Source organism: Bos indicus, chromosome 4 (genome assembly GCF_029378745.1).
Source record: "Bos indicus isolate NIAB-ARS_2022 breed Sahiwal x Tharparkar chromosome 4, NIAB-ARS_B.indTharparkar_mat_pri_1.0, whole genome shotgun sequence".
NCBI classification, from domain to species: domain Eukaryota; kingdom Metazoa; phylum Chordata; class Mammalia; order Artiodactyla; family Bovidae; genus Bos; species Bos indicus.
This window is the reverse complement of record NC_091763.1, coordinates 86,008,412-86,027,216: the sequence shown is the minus strand read 5'-3', so window position 1 is coordinate 86,027,216 and position 18,805 is coordinate 86,008,412. Positions and strand designations below refer to the sequence as shown.

Here is an 18,805-nt window from a genome sequence, read left to right as displayed (position 1 = left end):
AGTGCGTGCTATTTTCAGGGCTTTACATGAATCATTACTTTTTCATTCTGTGCCAGTATTGACACAGACAAATGTATTTGTTGACTGCCTATTGAAGATTTGCAGACTACCAAAATAAGTCTCATCCTTGGAGACATCACTCAGAAAGGATTTTTAAAAATTCTGATTTATAACTACCTCTAAATATAATGTCTCCCTTTCATCAAAAGGATATTGTTTTTATATCAAGAGAATGCCACTAAGACTTAACAAATAAGAGTGTGGAATGGCAGAACACATAGTCTAAAGAAGTAGAGACCTCTTTCTATTCAAGGAGAGTGGTTAGCAAATTCGCAATTGATCATTCATTTTATAAATTTAGAAATAGCAAGTTTGCATTAGAGACTTTCTTAAGGATGGAGAGCTGGTTCGACTCAGGAACTAGGTCTAGGTCTGGATTCCAATAGCTGTTCTACATAGGGTACAGCTACTCGCTGCCAGGAGAGTTGATTACCAGCCCATGGGTTCGAATCACCACTTTGCACTGACTGGAAATGACTCTTGGTAAATTATTGATGATAAACCTTGGCAAGTTATTGAGATTTACTTGTATCCAGGTGAGGAGTTAGACATCCAAGATCCCCCAGACTCCAAAGTTCAGTGTGATGTTGCAACACAAGATTGACAAATGTCATAAAAATGAATATAACTGCTGCCCACAGAGCTACCAGTCAATTGTCACTAGAAACATACTCAACTACTCACTCTCCTCCACTCGCATCTCCCCATTTATAGCTTTGGCCACTGAAGCCCTTCTCCCCACATGTGTTGTTGCAGGGCTTCCCTCCTCAGGACCACCCCACTATACTCATTATATCCTCTGTTAAGAAGATTTTCTTCCAAGTTCTATTGAGATAGTCATGACAGTAGTCATGCAGTAGTCATATATGGATGTGACAGTTGGACTATAAAGAAAGCTGAGTGCAGAAGAATTGATGGTTTTGAACTATAGTGTTGGAGAAGACTCTTGAGAGTCCCTTGGATTGCAACCAGTCCATCCTAAGGGAGATCAGTCCTGGGTGTTCATTGGAAGGACTGATGTTGAAGCTGAAACTCCAATACTTTGGCCACCTGATGAGAAGAGCTGACTCATTTGAAAAGATCCTGATGGTGGGAAAGATTGAGGGCAGGAGGAGAAGGGGGCAACAGAGGATGAGATGGTTGGATGGCATCACTGACTCAATGTACATGAGTTTGGGTGGATTCCGGGAGTTGGTGATGGAGAGGGAGGCCTGGCATGCTGCAGTTCATGGGTCGCAAAGAGCTGGACATGACTGAGCGACTGAACTGTATTGATAGACAAGAGGATTTTCTGAAGGTTCCCTGTAACCTCACATCAGATGCCTTTTATAGAAAAAGGAATGATTACATGATGCAAACAATAACCTGCAAATTAACATTTGGAGCCAAAGTGTCCTGAAAAACATATACTGAAATAATTCAGCAATCTAGTTTTGGAGTGGAGTAGAGTGGCTAAGAGCATAGCATGTAAGTAGCAGAGCTCTACAACTGGGATGCCTGGGTTCAAAAACAGCCTCTGCTACTTCTAAGCTGTGTGACATTGGGAAAGGTCTCTGGACTTCCATTTCTGCATCAGTATAATGGGAATTATCCAAGTTTCTACCTTGTGTTTTGCTTCGAGTTAATCAATGTAAAGCAATTAGAATAGGACCTGGCACAAAATACGTGGTGAAAAAAATGCTAACTACTGTGCATTTTAAATATACTTGAAAGAGACAAATCTCTCATCTGTGAAGAGTATTGATACTTGGGAAATATCAAAGTCATTTGGAACAAAGTCTGATTTTGAAAAATGTGAGGGAAAGTTTAGAAGTTTGGGTTGAAATTAAAATGTATATATAGAATAAGACTCGTTTTCTCATTTAACTTATTAGCAGGTATAAATAAGTTTACTGTCTTTTGAAGTGATGGTTTTCAAAATGAAAATCCTTCTTTTAAAAGCAATTCTATATACTAAAACATTCAATTACATTATGGTTATACTTGGTGCCTGATGACACAAAGGCATGCTCCTTGTCCTTTGTTGTTCATTTCTAAAAATGGCAAGGGGAACACTGATTTCCTTATCTTTAATGGAATCCACCAGAAGCATAGTGCCATGTTAGGAAAATAAATACTTCCCCTCTTTTTGTTGAAACCTCTTTAAATTCTCAGTCTCTCAGTTGAGGTTGGGAAAAAGACAACATACAAAATTAATCATGCAACTATCACAATTAAAACACAAGTATCTTCAATTCTGGAATTTTTGTTTTAGCACTTTCACTACAAAATTTATAGTATAATTTAGCATGGGTGATTTGTTCTACAAAGCCCTTCACAGGTTTATATCTTGTTAAAAAAAACCTCCAATTCATTCGGCTAGACCTCAATAGAAAAAAAAAAATACAGCTTGTCTTAAACTTTCCTCCTATACCAATCTTGAGACATATTTTATTGATCTGCTATTTATATTTTTAAAACACATAAATTGAGTTCTTCCTGTGCCCAAGCACCATTCAAGCTCATCACAATATTAACTCAGGTTTTCCTTAAAGCCACCCTAAGGGGTCAGTACTATTATACAGCTGACAGATGAGTAACTTTTCATAAGGTCTCCAAATATGCACATGACGAACTGGCAGCATAAATAATGTTTTGATGAAAATATTTAGGAGTGGCTATTTCACTTGATGAAAATGTTTCCCTCCCTATTATTTCTAAAAGCTTTGAAATCTGGGTCTCTGAACTTTATCAGGAATTTAATTTTCAAATAACCTATCAGGTCAAGAATTCCACATGCAAAATTTATTTTCCAAATCCTTAGGTCTGGAAAGATCATCCTGAAGCATTTGGGAGGTGATAGGGAGGAAAAGTAGAGGAGGTGAACCCTCCCCGCAAAAGTCAATGAAAGTCTGCACCACATTGTTAAACAATGAGGTTCTGAAGAGCTGGGCGGCCACTGGGAGTGGAGAGGTCTGATCTGCTTTGAAGAGTGAAGTCATGCTCAATGTTTTAAACTCATTAGTCCTGCCTTAGAAAAAAAAAAAGGATGCGGGTAAGAAAAAAAAAAAAAGACAAATTAGCAGCATTTTCAAAAGAAGTTAAATATGTCAGGCAGTCAAGTGTCCTAATTCTGCCTCGAAGGAACACGTGTCAAACCAGCTTGTAGTTCTGCAATCGGTAAAACCATCTGCAAAAAATATCCCGTCCCTCATTCCTGTTTCTACAACACACGCCTATGGAAGGAAATGTTAGAGTTGCTCAACTACATGTGGAAATTTTCCTGGAATTACCTAATTAAGATGTGGGGCCCACCTTTCTTTGAACAACAACAACAAAAAAAACCCAGTTTGTTATAGCCTGCTGAAAGAAAGCATATCAATGGCTTGGAATAATGAGGATAATAGAAATTGCCCAAATGACATATTATTAAAATTTCCCCCAGGACCACTATGACCTACAACTCATAACCACAAATATTTACTTCTAAGCCAATATTAGATTTGGTGGCGTGTTGCTTTGAGAACTATCAATAATTGCCAATTCTCTGTGCTTATAAAGATTATTGAAAGACCACCCATAACCCCAAAATGTACTATAATTCTAGATACTAATTTCATCATTAGAACTACAAGTCAAATAATATATGCCAATAGTACAGCTGCTGGGCCAAAGCAGGTGCTCAATAAATTGAATTACAATCATGTACCTTTATGCTGGAAATGAAATTGTCCTTTTTCTGCTTGTTGCTGCTAGTGATCTTCTGCTTCAGATTATGAGTTACTAGCATAAGCTTTTTTTTAACCTGGGCTTTTTCATATCTGAAAGTATATACAGCACTGGATTTGACTGCACATGATTCCTTGAAACAAGGGCTCAATACTTTCATGAGAGATTCAAGAGGGTACCTGCCTTCTCCAAAGGTTAAGAACCACTGGCCCAGAGACATCATTTGTCTTCACTTGTCTTACACAGAGCCAAACTATGTTGTTTGATGAAGCCAAAAACGTGTTTTCAAAAATGGGACTTCCCTAGTGGCACAGTGGATAAAAATCCACCAGCCAATGCAGCAGTCACAGCAGTCAAGGGTTCAATCCCTGGTCCAGGAAGATTTCATATGTCATGAAGCAACAAAGCCCATATATTACAACTACTGAACTAGCACTCTAAAGCCCACAAGCCTCAACTACTGAAGCCCGTGCACTTGTGCTTGGGGCCTGTGCTCCGCAACAAAAGAGGCCATAGCAAGAAGCCCACACACTGCAATGAAGAGTAGCCCCTCGCTGCTGCAACTAGAGAAAGCCTGCATGCAGCAACAAAGACGCAACACAAACTATCCTCCCCCTCTTGCTTTCAAGAGGGAGGGGGACTGATTAGACTGTTCAGCCTAGCTCCTAAGGTCTCTCCCCTCTCTTACCACCATCCTTGTTATCCAGGTCTGTACCTTTGCTAGAGTTAATCTGGACTTGAGAAATGGATAAGAAAATGGGAAGGAGACATCAAAGATCTAGGGATCCTCTGGAGCATTAAAGCACCCCCCCCCCTTAAAAAATGGACTTGGGATTTATCAAAAAGGAACTTTGTTTAAATGCTTCTCTTTTAACTACAGTCTCCTTCTAAGTTGCAGATGTCACATTTGAAATCCGGTTACTCTAACAGAATATTTTATTTAGAAACCTCCCAGGGTTGTGTTTTTTTTTTTTTTTTCCTATTTCCCTGTCCAACTCTGAAATCAGACTATTCTTAGAATGCCAAAACATATACTTCAAACGAACATGAATGTATACAGCAGAAGGATGCACTCAGGGAAACCTCTGGATGCTGTCGGAAGCCAGGAAGATCTGATTCTCTTGTAGAGGGTCTTGGCGCTGCTGCGCTAACGGTAGTAAAAGTTTGTTTCTTCTTGTAAAAGAAGCAGATGTGACTTGGAGAAACATGGAGAACAGATGTGCTGAGCAAACGTTTTCATTTAAGTGGTAATTTATCTGACTGTAAGCTACATTAACTCATGAGGTGAGTGTTTAACATAACTCGTTTTCACCAACTCAGAAAGACAATTTATAGAAGCATTAAAAGAGATCATGAATTAACATAACCCTCTCATCTTTGCCTGCTTTTGCTTTTATTTAGGAAAGTGTATAGATTTTTTAGTCTTTATTAAAATTTTTAAACTTTTTATTTTATATCCAAGTATAGTTGATTAACAATGTTGTGATAGTTTCAGGTATACAGCAAAGTGATTCAGTTATACATTTGTCTGTTTTTTAAGAAACTAATGTCACACAAAATTCCCAAACCTTCGGTGTCTATGAAGGCTTACCAGGCACTGAGGTGGGCCTCTGCATTCAGAATGTCTGGTTGCACAAACTGCTCGTGAAAATAACAGATCATTCCCCTTGGTGCGACATGGACTCGTGAGAACACTAGTAAAGAGTTGCTCAGGCTTAGAACACAGTATTTGAAACAACTGCAGAAGGCTAAGTGCTGAAGTCAAGGACACTTAACAAGAAAGAATGCCTACGGTCACGGTCATTGCTAATGAAATGGATGCCTCTGCCGCAGATCCTACTGAGGGAAGTAGAAGATGAGGGCCATTTGGCACAGTGGGAACCATGCCTACAATACACTCTACTTTTAGTTGCCAGGAAAATGTTTGAATCACCTTTAAATTTAGAAGGAAAAAAATGAACTTGTAGGTCCAAGAAAAATCTCTATAAAAATGGGTTATAGAGATGAATATTAGTATTTTCATCTTTACATATATGTGTGTGTTAGTTGCTCAGTCGTGTCTGACTCTTTGCAACCCCACGGACTGTAGCCTACCAGGCTTCTCCATCCATGCGATTCTCCAGGCAAGAATACTGGAGTGGATTGCCCTTCCCTTCTCCATATTTTATATATATATATATAAACACAGTTATAAAATATAATTTTAAGTATTTTCCATGAAAGAAGGGAACCACAAGGGCAAAAGTGCAGAATCCATGACCTTCAGGAATGCAAGTGTCTGGAACAGCCTAGGGCACTCACTGTCCTTTCTAAACTCTCCACTACTTCTTCCTGTCCTGAGTCCTTTACAATTCCAGCAGTTCCTCAGTACTACTGGCTCCTACTTCTTTCGCGGTGCTCTTTCTTCCTGTTCCTCCTCCTCTATACAATGGCAGGTAAGCCGTTGAGGGGGATCGGGACCAAGAGTTTTCATGATGACAGCGATGATGCTGATTCAACACTGACTGAGCACTTGATCATGCACTAGGCTTATGATAGAACTTTGCACTAATTATCTACCTGAATCCTCAGACTGATGTGACAAGATAGGGTCTATTCCTAGTTCTCTTCTTAAGGGTAAGGAAACTGAAGCTTAGGGGAGCTTATATGCCTTGCACTAGGAGACACTAGGGCAGTGAGGCAATGTGGACAGTTAGAAGCAGAGTTGGGACACAGTCAGGTTTCCCTGACAGCGATTACAAGCAGGAACCTTGAAGTCCATGGCTTTTAACCACTAGGTTAGGTGAATGATCTGAGACTTTGCTGAGATGCAAAATTTGCTCTGATAATTTACACAGAGACAACTGACAGGCATTCTATTTATAGGACAAGAGAAAATACTCTGACTTTTACAAAGGAGACATTCTCTTCTACACGTTTTAAAACTAAATGCAGTATTCACTCACGGCTTTCAGGAACCTACTAATTTTCACTCATTGTAGGCTTCCATGACAGAGAGAGAGCATAGGAAGTCACTGGAGGTGGAAATTTACACTTGAAGAAACTTTGATGCCCGTGAGAAATATCAACCAAAATATAAAGCATTTAATATAAAATCTAAATAAATATAATACAAAAGATAAATTAATATAAATAGAAGTCAGTCAATAAATGTATAAATAAATATAAAAATATAAAATACTTTAAGATTTAGTTTACTCTTTAGAAGGGGATGAAGGGAAATAGATAATAAAATCACTTACCTTATCTAACTTGCTTGTGAGGATTAAATAAGAGTCTAAAAGTTAGGATTTTTTTTCACTTTGATAAATGTGTCATTGAACCATTGTCAAATTGTCAGCTCTACTGTACAGCCTTCTCACTATTATAAAGTAGGCATGAATAAATTTTTTTTAAATTTTGAAAAAAATGTACTGTGGAGGTTTTTAATAGAAATATTAAGATAGTGAGGTGTGTTAAATAGTGAAAGTGATTAATCGGAAATTGCTCTAATTGTATAATCAAGCTTCACATTTTTAAAAAGCCTGTGCACTGGAAACCACTTTACCAATTAGTAGCAATAATAGTATTCTGGCTAAGTAGAATTCTAATATGTAAAACATTATAACCTGATTTAAATATCAGACACCAATAAAGATAGTCAGATATTAGGATATATCTAGTAAGACATTAGATACTAGCTTGAAACTTTCCTCACAGGTATACTTTCAAAGGGAAGACTGATACTTGATATTACCCACCAAAGTAAAGATTTTGAAGACTTCAGAATTTTTCAGTGACTCTAGAAGAATATAAAATGTATCAACTGTAGGGAATTCTCTGACAGCCCAATGGTCAGTCCATGTTCTCACTTCAGAAGTCCCAGGTTCAATCCCTGGTGGGAGAACTAAAATCAACAAGCCATGCAGCTGGCCAAAATAATACTAATATTTTGAATAAAATTAAAATGTATCACTGTATATGACCACAGAAACAAGTTTAGTTAACTAAATTTTAACAGGTTGAATTCTGGCTGAATGAGTGTTTCCTGAAAAGGTCAAAAAGATTGTTAAGTGTGAGGAGGGTTTTAGATTCTATAGTCCAGAGTAACCATTAAGAGGATTGATTTGAGTCAGATTCATATTCAAATTCCACCTTTGCCACTAATTACATATGTTACTTAGAAAGCCTGGGTAAGCTTCTAACTGTTCTAACTCTTCTAAAGTCTTAGTTACTCTATGTGTTAAAAAAAAAAAAAAGAGAAGAGATAAAAAATCATCTGTTTAAGGCTGTGGAAAACACTGAGTAAGGTAGGAAGATAAAGAGCTTAACACGATGCCTGGCACATAATAAAAATTCTATAAACATGACCTGACTACTCCACGCTCTGCGGCTGCTGCTGTCAGCATCTTCCCCCACAGCACAGGGCAAATTTCTAATAACTCAGGGCAGAGCAGATACTTTAAACAGTTGCTGGTTGGGGGCATTTCAGTACAACAGAGACTCCATTGTTGGAAAACTAAATTGCATTCCTCTGGTATGTTGAGGTGAACAAGGTAACTAAAAACCACTAAAATGAATATTTAATCAATACTGCAACTGTGGAAATGAACAAAGGTTTTTATTCAGCAATCATTGCTAAATGCTCTTCTCTTTTATTATGGATATTTGCTAAAGCAAAACAACTATCACATGAGTTGTTTTATAATAACCTTCTGTGATGTTATTAAGATACAAAAAATAAATGGGAACATTATAAAGCATTTCCAAATGCTATAACTGGAGTCATTCACATAGCATTTAAATAACTCAGCATCTAGATTGCTAATTAGTGTTCTTGTTAAAAAGCCACAAATACCAGTTTTAAATGTGTAGCCAAATGCTGGACATATCACCTTTTTAAAATGGTATTTTGTCTTTCCTTGGTATTTTCCCTTTCTTTATTAATTGCAGATAATTTTAAAATGAAAGTTGTTTCTAGCAAACAGATCCATGAAATATAGTCTCCTATGCTTTTGTGATATGACCTTTCTATAGATGTTATTTATGACTCTACTCTGGCACAACACTTTGGGAGCAAAATGTATATGAGACTATAGATCATCTATACATATCAACTTCTGTGGATGCTATATTGTTATCCATGTCAAAAATTTTGATTTGGTGAGAGATATTAAATGAAATATTTCCCCATCTGTATTTTAATTTCCTTAGAACATAAATATATCTTATTAATTCCTGCACATGACATATTCCAGCAATAATAACAGTTGATTACTTTCTAAATCTTTCTTTCTAACAGCAAAACACTATCCTATTTATGGATAAATCAAAATGAAGTAGTCTAGGTATGTTAGTTGACTTTTTATGTTTCATTAAGAATCATGTTTTCTATAATTGAATGTGTATTTCTGATTATAATTACATTAGACAAAAAAGACAGCAAATCAGTGAGTAGAATAAAGAGCTGTCAGAGTCCTGTCACCAACTCCAGAGATGATTAAAAGCATAAGGATGAAAAGAGATAAGAAACATTCTTCAACAGTCAACACTGAAGGATTACCTTTAAACTATTCATACCTTCTGTATGTAAATTCATACCTCCTGTAGTGTAAATTCACTACAGATTTACTAGCCTTATTAGTAGAAAGTAGAAAAGCAGGACCTCTTATTAATATACATCAGTGGTTCTCAACTGGGGCCAATTTTGCCCCTCAGGGGACATCTGGCAACATCTGGAGATATTTTTGGTTGTCACAGCTTGGAGAGGGGTGTGCTACTGGAATCTAGTGGATGGAGGCCAGGGATGGTGCTAAAGATTCTATAGTGCACAAGACACACCCCCAGATGAAGAATCATCCAGCTTCAATATCAGTAATGCTAAGGTGAGAAGCCATGGTCCAAATCTGGTTTTTTAATATCAGCCAAGCAAACTAGCCCTTTCTCCCTCACTGATAATAACTAAACTAAGAGTCGCCTCTCTGACTATTATATGCAAATTCCAAATGGCAATATAATAAGAAACAGACACTAAACTCAAATAGAGAGCCCATGGAGGGAAAAACCCTACCCCTGCCATTGATTCCCCCTAGTTCCCAAGGCCTCTCATGCCTAGTCAAGTGTCTAAAGCAATCCACATTATTTATTCAGTATCTGTTCACTCATTTTATGGTTTCTAAAAGGAAGGTTAACTAAAACCCAGTGCTTATTAGACCCTTTTCCATGTTATATACTAGAGTACTGCTGTGGGACCACACATAAACTTTAAATTAAGACCTTCTGGAAAGGATTCCTATAAATGACTGAAATACTTCTCTGCAATCATCAGTAGAATATGTCCCACAAGAAGTTTCTAATATTTTTCTTTATATTATAGTAACACATTCTAAATATGATCTATTGCCTAAGGTAATTGTATAATAATTAACTTGTTTATGATCAATACACTTGAGAAGGGAGGAATGTCTGGGAATATATTACATACTTTCCCACTAATGTATTTTTCTTATATTATTGAGGTATAGTTTATATCTAGTATACATAATTTATATATAGCTAAACATACTTATAAGTAATATTTTATATACAGTTAATTGAACAAATCTGAAGTGCTCAATTAAATTTTTATACTTCTATAAACCATCTGGCTATATATGTAACCACCATCCCGATTAAGGTATAGGGCATTTGCCCTAAAAGATTTTTCAAGCTTAGAAGCTCCCACATCTTTTAGGTAACCACTATTTTGATTTCTATCACTGTAGATTAGTATTGCCTGTTTGTATGAAATAAAGTATGTCTTTTTATGTCTGGCTTCTTTTTCTCAACATAATGTTTTGGAGATTTATCCATGTTTGTATGTATCAATAATTAATTAATTAAAAATGTCTCAATAGTATTACATTGAATTTATCTGTTGAACTTCTTCCAGGTTTTATATTTTATAAACAGCCTTTAGATATTATACAATTGATATGAAGACTTCTTTCTTGTTCTTAAAAGAAATGAGTTATCAACCCATAAAAGGACATGGAGGAAACTTAAATGGACATTACTAAGTGAAACAAGCCAATCTAAGAAGGCTACTACTGTATGATTCCAACTGTATGACATTCTAAAAAAGGTAAAGCTACAGAGAGAATGAAGAGAAGAAAATGGCAACCCACTCCAGTATTCTTGCCTGGAGAATCCCGTGGACAGAGGAGCCTGGCAGGCCATGATCCTACAGGGTCACAGAGAGTCAGACATGACTAAAGTGACTAAGCACGCATGCACAGAGAGAATGAAAAAAAACTTAGGACTGGCAGGAGTTGGTGGGCAGTTGGGGAGATGAGTAGGTGGAGCACGGAAGACTTTCAGGACAATGAAAATCCTTTGTATGATTTCATAATGTTGGATATGTGTCATTATACATTTGTCCAAACCCACAGAATGCACAACATAAGGAGCAAATCCTAAGGTAAACTACGGACTTTTCGTGATTATGATGTATCAGTGCAGGTTTGTCCCTGGTAAAAAAATTTACCAATCTAATGAGTGATGTTGATAAAAGGCCATATATATGTGAAGCTGGAGATGTATGGGTAATTTCTGTACCTTCTTCCCATTTATTGTAAATTTAAAACTACTCTAAAAACTAAAATGCTTTAAAAGTAAAAAAAATAGATTGCTTGGATTTATCTTTTGATGGACCTATGACTTCATTTATCTTGGGTCGGTAGATAGTAGCATTGCTGTGTCATAGGATATATGTATGTTAACTATAGTAATACTGCTAAATGTTTCCAAAATGGGCAAACACTTTATATTCCCAGCTGTGTATGAACAAAAAATTGTTCCACATCTTCTCCAACACTTTGTATCATTAGTTCTTCTAGTGTTTTTCACTGCAGTGTGTGGGTAGTGGTATGTCCTTATCATTTTAATCTACATTCTCCTGAAGACTAATGGGGATGACCATCTTTTCATATGCTTCTTGTCCACTGGGTTATCCTATTCTTGTGAAGTAAGTGCCTTTCCAAGTCAGCCTCATTTTTGGACCACTTTCTTGAACCCCCTAGCTCAGGAGAGCTGCAAATGTGAGGAAAAAAATCAGCTGGCACCAACCAACCAAGAGGTTACCCAGCGGTCTGGCTGCTGAGCTTCACTGTCGCCTTTTTCCCTCACTCATCCCGCCTAAGTGTTCCTGGTTTGTGTAAAGGGGGCTTCTCTTCACCATCCTCCTCAGGGTGGTTCTTCTTGTCAACTGACCAGATCAATATGAACTTCTGGAGGACAGTAGCACCTCCTCTGCTGGTTCATTCTTTTTCCTTGGGCTGAGGAGGAGAGTTCAGGCCAGTGTTAGCAGGGCCCAATGCCTATTTGACTAGACAACTGGAATCAGGCAATGGGGGAAATGGGCAAGCTCCAGGGGTCTGTGTCCTCACCGGAGTCAGTATGGACAGGTCTGCTCCTCAGCAAAAGACACAGCAGTCAGCGGTTGCAGGGCAGGGAGCTGAGCCAGCAGCATAGGCAAGGGCTGGGACTGCTGCTCCTTCCACAGCCCCCCATGCGTCACTCTCACTGTGTCCACCCACCCTGGCACGAGACCACCTCAACAGCAGTGTGCTTTAATCACAGGGCTTTGCAATACACCAAGGGTCAATGAGAGGTCTTATTTTATTAACATCTAGGAAATAAGGAAACCCAAAGGAAACTTAAAAAGCATCTAATCCAATTCCTCATCTGCTCCTTGAGAGATGGATTTCCAGCTGATGCTTGAATACCTCCTGGGTCAGAAAAGTCCCTACAGCAAGAGACCCCATTCTGCCAGAAGGCAATGTAACATAACATGGACTTTGGAGTCAGGCACACTCAGATCTGAATCCAAGCCCCACCACTCACTAGCTGTGTGACCTTGGGCAATATCTTTAACCTCTATGATCTTTGGGATTTCTCTTCTGAAACTGAGGGCTCAGAGTAGAATTCAATCCACAAGGACGCTGTATGGATTAAAGAGACTACAACTAACATAAAGCATTTAGGACACAGCCTGGCACATAATAAATGACAGTCAATAGAATCTATTTGGGGGCAGTTTTGACCTTTAAAGAACTCTTTTATACAACGTGGATCAAAACTCCTACACTGGAATCTGAGTTAACAGCTTCTGGAGTGACATCAAATAAACTCTTTTTAGTTTCCAGTGGGAGGGACAGCCCCAGTGTCACAGGATTGGGAAGCATGTCGGGGGAGAGTAAACAGGCCAGGTTAGCAGAAGCATAAAATACACTGACAACTAACGAGACACGAGGCTGAAAAAACATATGGACTAACATGAGGGAAGTGAATGACCATGGGAGGGGGCGCTTGGAGCATTTTTGGCAAAGCTTATGACAGAGTGTGCTTTAAGTTGATGAAGATCAAGCTTGTAAAAACTGAACTGGAGAAGAGTCAGTCAGATACGAGGAAACAAAGCTAGGGACTATTTTAGAATCTGAGTCAACAAGTAACAAGAACTGAACCAGAATAGTGTCATAAGAAGGACAAAGGATAAATCAGAGATAAGTGAAAAAATCATAGAGATTTCAGCTCTGCAATGTCCCTTCTACTCGTGGGATCATCTCCATTCCTATTGACACTTCTCTAGATATTCATCATGTATATAATTACAATTAAACGTATAAGGGCTCTCCAAATGATAGCCAGGAAGGAATATATACTCCTGAAATCTGTGTTTGTGTTAAAATATCCAGCATAAGGATTTTACATTTTTATGAACACTTAGAAATTGAAGATTTTTCATATTGATCTACTAATACCCATTAAATGGGTTTTACATATTGCAGAGTAATGAATGAGTCATTTACCATGTTTTAAGTTTAGAGTGGAATCAAAATATAAACCTTTGCCAATACGCGTGGGTATCAATTACATTTCAAAAGATACAGCAAAAATTCAACAGTACAAACCTAGCTGGTGACAAATGAAAAGTAAAAACACATTTTTTCATGCCTTAATGTAGAAGTTTTATTTTCCTTTTCAACCTTTATCATATATTTACTCCATTTAAAAGTCAGATTTACTAACAAAAGTTATGAGCAACCTAGATAGCATATTGAAAAGCAGAGACATTACTTTGCCAACAAAGGTCAGTCTAGTCAAGGCTATGGTTTTTCCAGTGGTCATGTATGGATGTCAGAGTTGGACTGTGAAGAAGGCTGAGTGCTGAAGAATTGATGCTTTTGAACTGTGGTGTTGGAGAAGACTCTTGAGAGTCCCTTGGACTGCAAGGAGATCCAACCAGTCCATTCTGAAGGAGATCAACCCTGGGTGTTCTTTGGAAGGAATGATGCTAAAGCTGAAACTCCAGTACTTTGGCCACCTCATGCTAAGAGTTGACTCATTGGAAAAGACCCTGATGCTGGGAGGGATTGGGGGCAGGAGGAGAAGGGGACGACAGAGGATGAGATGGCTGGATGGCATCACCAACTCGATTGACGTGAGTTTGAGTGAACTCCGGGAGTTGGTGATGGACAGGGAGGCCTGACGTGCTGAGATTCATGGGGTCACAAAGAGTTGGACATGACTGAGCAACTGAACTGAACTGAACTAACCGATAAAAATGTAGTCACCCACAGACTTATAAAAATTAAAATCTACATTAAAATGAAATATATTCACTTTTTAAAGTGAAAATAACTGTTGTTTGTAACCATAAATATTCTGGAAAAATATAATTCACACTATTAGCTTTCCTTCAAAGATTTTTTATCTGAAGAGTTAGTTTCTATCTAAAATATGAGACTGAGATAAGCAAAAACAAAAAATAGAGTCACACACCAAAGAAGGTGAGAACATTTAGTTTGGAAATAACCACACACACACTGCATACACATACTTAGACAAAAACACACCTCCCTCTAGGCTTTGGTTTCCCCCTCAGCAACATTTTTGGTGTGGTTCTAGTATTTGTTTTCCCAGTTGGAAAAAGACTGAGGGATAGCAACCTTATAAAACAAAATGAAAAGTAGGTAACTGAAAGGAACCTAATCTTGAAGTCTTCTCCAGAGTCTAGACCTGTGTTTCCTCAACTGTGTTCCACAGAAGAATATTAATAGCTAGTGCATTAAAAAGATGTCAAAAAAGTTTGAAAATACTGGACACTACATATCCTTCTTTTGAAGAGGACCATATAAGTACATGGAATGTTCGGGGAAGTCTTACAGCCAGGAAACCTACTTTATTTTGTTTAACCCACTGCTTCAAAACCATTCAACACTACTCTTTCCCATCTTTTTTTTTAAAGTATACCTACTAATATCTTTCAGAATACTAGTTCTATCCTGCTTTAGACCAATCTTTATGCCATTGTGAAATTCCCTTTGAGTTGCTAGTAGTTCATACATCACAGGTATATATTTTCTTGAAAAACAAAAATCTCAGCAATGAGTACCCTCATAAAGTAGTGTTAAATTCTTTTTGTTATTTTTGTTTTATACCACATCACACAGTTTGTGGGATCTTAATTCTCCAACCAGGTATTGAACCTGGCCCCTGAGCAGTGAAAGTGCGGTATCCTATCCACAGGACTGCCAGGGAATTCCCGTGTTAAATTCTTGAGAAGAGATGAAATGGTGGTGGTGGGTAGAGGGGGAGAAAGAACACTCCATATCGCCCCTACATTTAAGAAAATATGGTATCCATCCTACTCATTCAGGCCTATTTGGCCATTTTTATCTTTTATTAACTGACTATGCTTCATGCTCCCACTAGCATATCAATCACTGAGACATGACATAGACTAATCCATTCTAAGTGGATTAGTACATATGGTAAGGGTATCAATGACGACTTCCCTGGAATTACTTGTAGCCAGGGTATATGATGTAAGCAAATATAGAAGGTTATAACATAGATTCCTAAAAAAGGAAAACTGAGGAAAGAACCACCAAATAAGACAAAGTCTCTGGGTAATGTGCACCCTCCTCCAAAGTCAACAAGGCTACAGAATGGTATGTGCTGCTCACAGGAGCATTTGCAGCCTTTAGACATGATTAGGGTACAAGAAGCAAAGAAGAAATATATCTACTCAAGAAAATTTAATTTCATTCATCTGGTATCCTTTTCATAAAATAGTTTCATAAATTTTCCTCTCATTCTTTAAAACAAATTCCACTGAATCTAGTTTAAAATTTCAAAGTAGTTTCAGGGACAAATCCAAGAAACACAGCACAATTTAAAAAGGAAACGTAGAACCAATTTCACAACTAAGTATGAGCACTCAGACTTTTTTTCAATATTAACCACAATAAATCCACTGCACACTCTCAGTGCAGGGAATAGCCACCACATGTAAAAGAAAATCACTCATAAAAAAGGTGTCTTAGATACCTGGCTGGGACTTTTTTTTTGAAATGAGATCACAGTTGCTTGGATTTGAAACCATACATTTTTTTCCCCCATTAATTTTCATTTGACCTTTTTTCACCTGGGTAAAAGGATCACTCCCAATTCAACACATGTGTAAATGTAAAATCCACTTACCTGCACAAATCCGCATGCTGTGAAGTCCTCAAACAAGGGCAGACTTGGACGGTCTTCTCTATAGATGGTAAGTTTGTACGTGGTCAGGGTCTCACCCTGAGTTGGAGATTTATCCACCACAAGAACTGAGATTTTGTTCATCCCTAAACCCAGAGAATAGTTGGCAAAGCTGGAGAGAGAACAAGAAAGAGAGAGTGAGAATGAGAGAAAGAATCCAAATTGATTCATATATCAATATTTATTGGGTCAATAATTTGCATTAAAAACAGATAAGATCTGCACGATTTCATAAGAAATCTAAAATGTGAAATATTTTAACTTATGTTTCATTGTGCTTTGGTATGCCAACATTTATCTAGCAGAGCAAGTCAAGTCCCTTACCAATTATAGGGAAGGGAACTAATATTTATTAACCATCTGTCAAGGTCATACATTATCCCATTTAATATTTACAAATCCATACAAAAACTAAGGCTGTCCCCATTTTAAATATAGTAGAGTATGGTAAAGTCAGGGTTAGGACCCAGGTTGGTCTGACTTGAATTCTCTTTTCTTTCTATTATACTGTTTTAGCTCCCAGGAATGTTGAATGCATTTCGTTCCCTACAGCATGGGAAAATGAGTATGTTTCTTGTCATGGACATGGCATGTCATAAGGTTCTATCTTCTGTTCAAATGATAAACCAAAGAGTTGGTGACTCTCAAAAGAGTCATTAGGAAAAAAAATCTCATGAGACTAGGAAAGTTAGTGTTACCATGTCCACAAATTTTATCAAGTAATCAGCACCTGAATATTCAAAAACTCAAGGAGTTGGGTTGGGATAGAAGGAGGCTACGGTTAGGAAGGATTAATTCCTCAACAATCTAAAAACATTAAGATAAGAATAAACCCAGTTTTCCCCCAGTGAATCTTCTTTAATATTTCATATCAAAAGATCCTCTGTCATTACAACATTGTTAGAAAGATTAAACACGAACATGGTTAATAGGTCATCACAGCACTTATGTGTTATTTTAACCACATGACATCTGTGAAGCAGAAGGATTTCACTCCCTGGCAATCCTCCAACAGATACTGTGCCTCAGGTCTTCTGAACCATCTTCAAAAGTTGTCTCCAAGGTCTGCCTCCTGCTAAGATGTCTACCCTCGGCCCCTATCAACGCCCTCATACCTTGGTCCTGCCCGTTCCTGCAGGTACACCCTGCACTGACTCTTAGAAGTCTCTGCTCCAATTGTCAGTGTTACCACATCAAATGGGACTTCAGAGTAATAATCTTTGATCTTCGGGTTAAATTCAGGATTTAATTCCAAACGCGGATGTGTGAAGATCTGCTTGATATGACATTGTGCATCTTTATCTGTTTAAAAAAACAAAAACAATGACAAAACACAACTGTGGCATGCATAAATGGTTAAAAATCAAATGTGATTAAGGTTTTGAAAATTCTTTTGCATAACTTTGGTAATCACTGCTGATTTTCCATTTGGTATTCTGGTAATAGCTGATTTGTGGCTTCACCTGGATCTTCTACTTGCCAAATTTTGTAGACTTTACTTCATGTAACTGTTGTTGACTTTAGTTGATATTTTTTGCTCAGCCTTTAAAAATTTAAAGGCACAGCAGGTCAGAAAATGTCTCTCCAGTGAACTGATAACATTTCATAGCACTTATAACATCTATCAACAATACGTGAACCATGAACTTCCAGATGTTCAAGCTGGTTTTAGAAAAAGCAGAGGAACCAGAGATCAAATTGCCAACATCTGCCAGATCATCGAAAAAGCAAAGAGTACCAGATAAACATCTATTTCTGCTTTATTGACTATGCCAAAGCCTTTGACTGTGGATCACAATAAACTGTGGACAATTCTGAAAGAGATGGGAATACCAGACCACCTGACCTGTCTCTTGAGAAACCTATATGCAGGTCAGGAAGCGACAGTTAGAACTGGACATGGAACAACAGACTGGTTCCAAATAGGAAAAGGAGTACGTCAAGGCTGTATATTGTCACCCTGCTTATTTAACTTATATGCAGAGTACATCATGAGAAACACTGGGCTGGAAGAAGCACAAGCTGGACTCAAGATTGCCAGGAGAAATATCAATAACCTCAGATATGCAGATGACACCACCCTTATGGCAGAAAGTGAAGAGGAACTAAAAAGCCTCTTGATGAGAGTGAAAGAGGAGAGTGAAAAAGTTGGTTTAAAGCTCAACAGTCAGAAAACTAAGATCATAGCATCTGGTCCTATCACTTCATGGGAAATAGATGGGGAAACAGTGTCAGACTTTATTTTATTTTTTTAGGGCTCCAAAATCACCGCAGATGGTGATTGCAGCTATGAAATTAAAAGACAATTACTCCTTGGAAGGGAAGTTATGATCAATCTAGACAGCATATTAAAAAGCAGAGACATTACTTTGTCAACAAAGGTCTGTCTAGTGAAGGCTATGGTATTTCCAGTGGTCATGTATGGATGTGAGAGTTGTACTGTAAAGAAAGCTGAGCACAGAAGAATTGATGCTTT

The 18,805-nt window shown here is 37.7% G+C and overlaps 1 protein-coding gene across 7 annotated transcripts in view; it reads right to left on the bottom strand.

Annotated features, from left to right (window-relative positions):
- The window catches only part of CPED1 (cadherin like and PC-esterase domain containing 1), a 328,209-nt gene that overhangs the window by 131,723 nt on the left and 177,681 nt on the right, over positions 1 to 18,805 (bottom strand). For all 7 annotated transcript variants that reach the window (XR_011566295.1, XM_070788065.1, XM_070788061.1 and 4 more), the window contains 2 exons: positions 17,445 to 17,631; positions 16,273 to 16,441 (listed from right to left, as the gene is read on the bottom strand). Coding sequence is in view for 6 of the 7 variants with exons in the window: in XM_070788065.1 (XP_070644166.1) it covers positions 16,273 to 16,441; positions 17,445 to 17,631 (356 nt within the window). In the remaining variant the exon portion in view is untranslated. The remainder of the gene's footprint in view (positions 1 to 16,272; positions 16,442 to 17,444; positions 17,632 to 18,805) is intronic.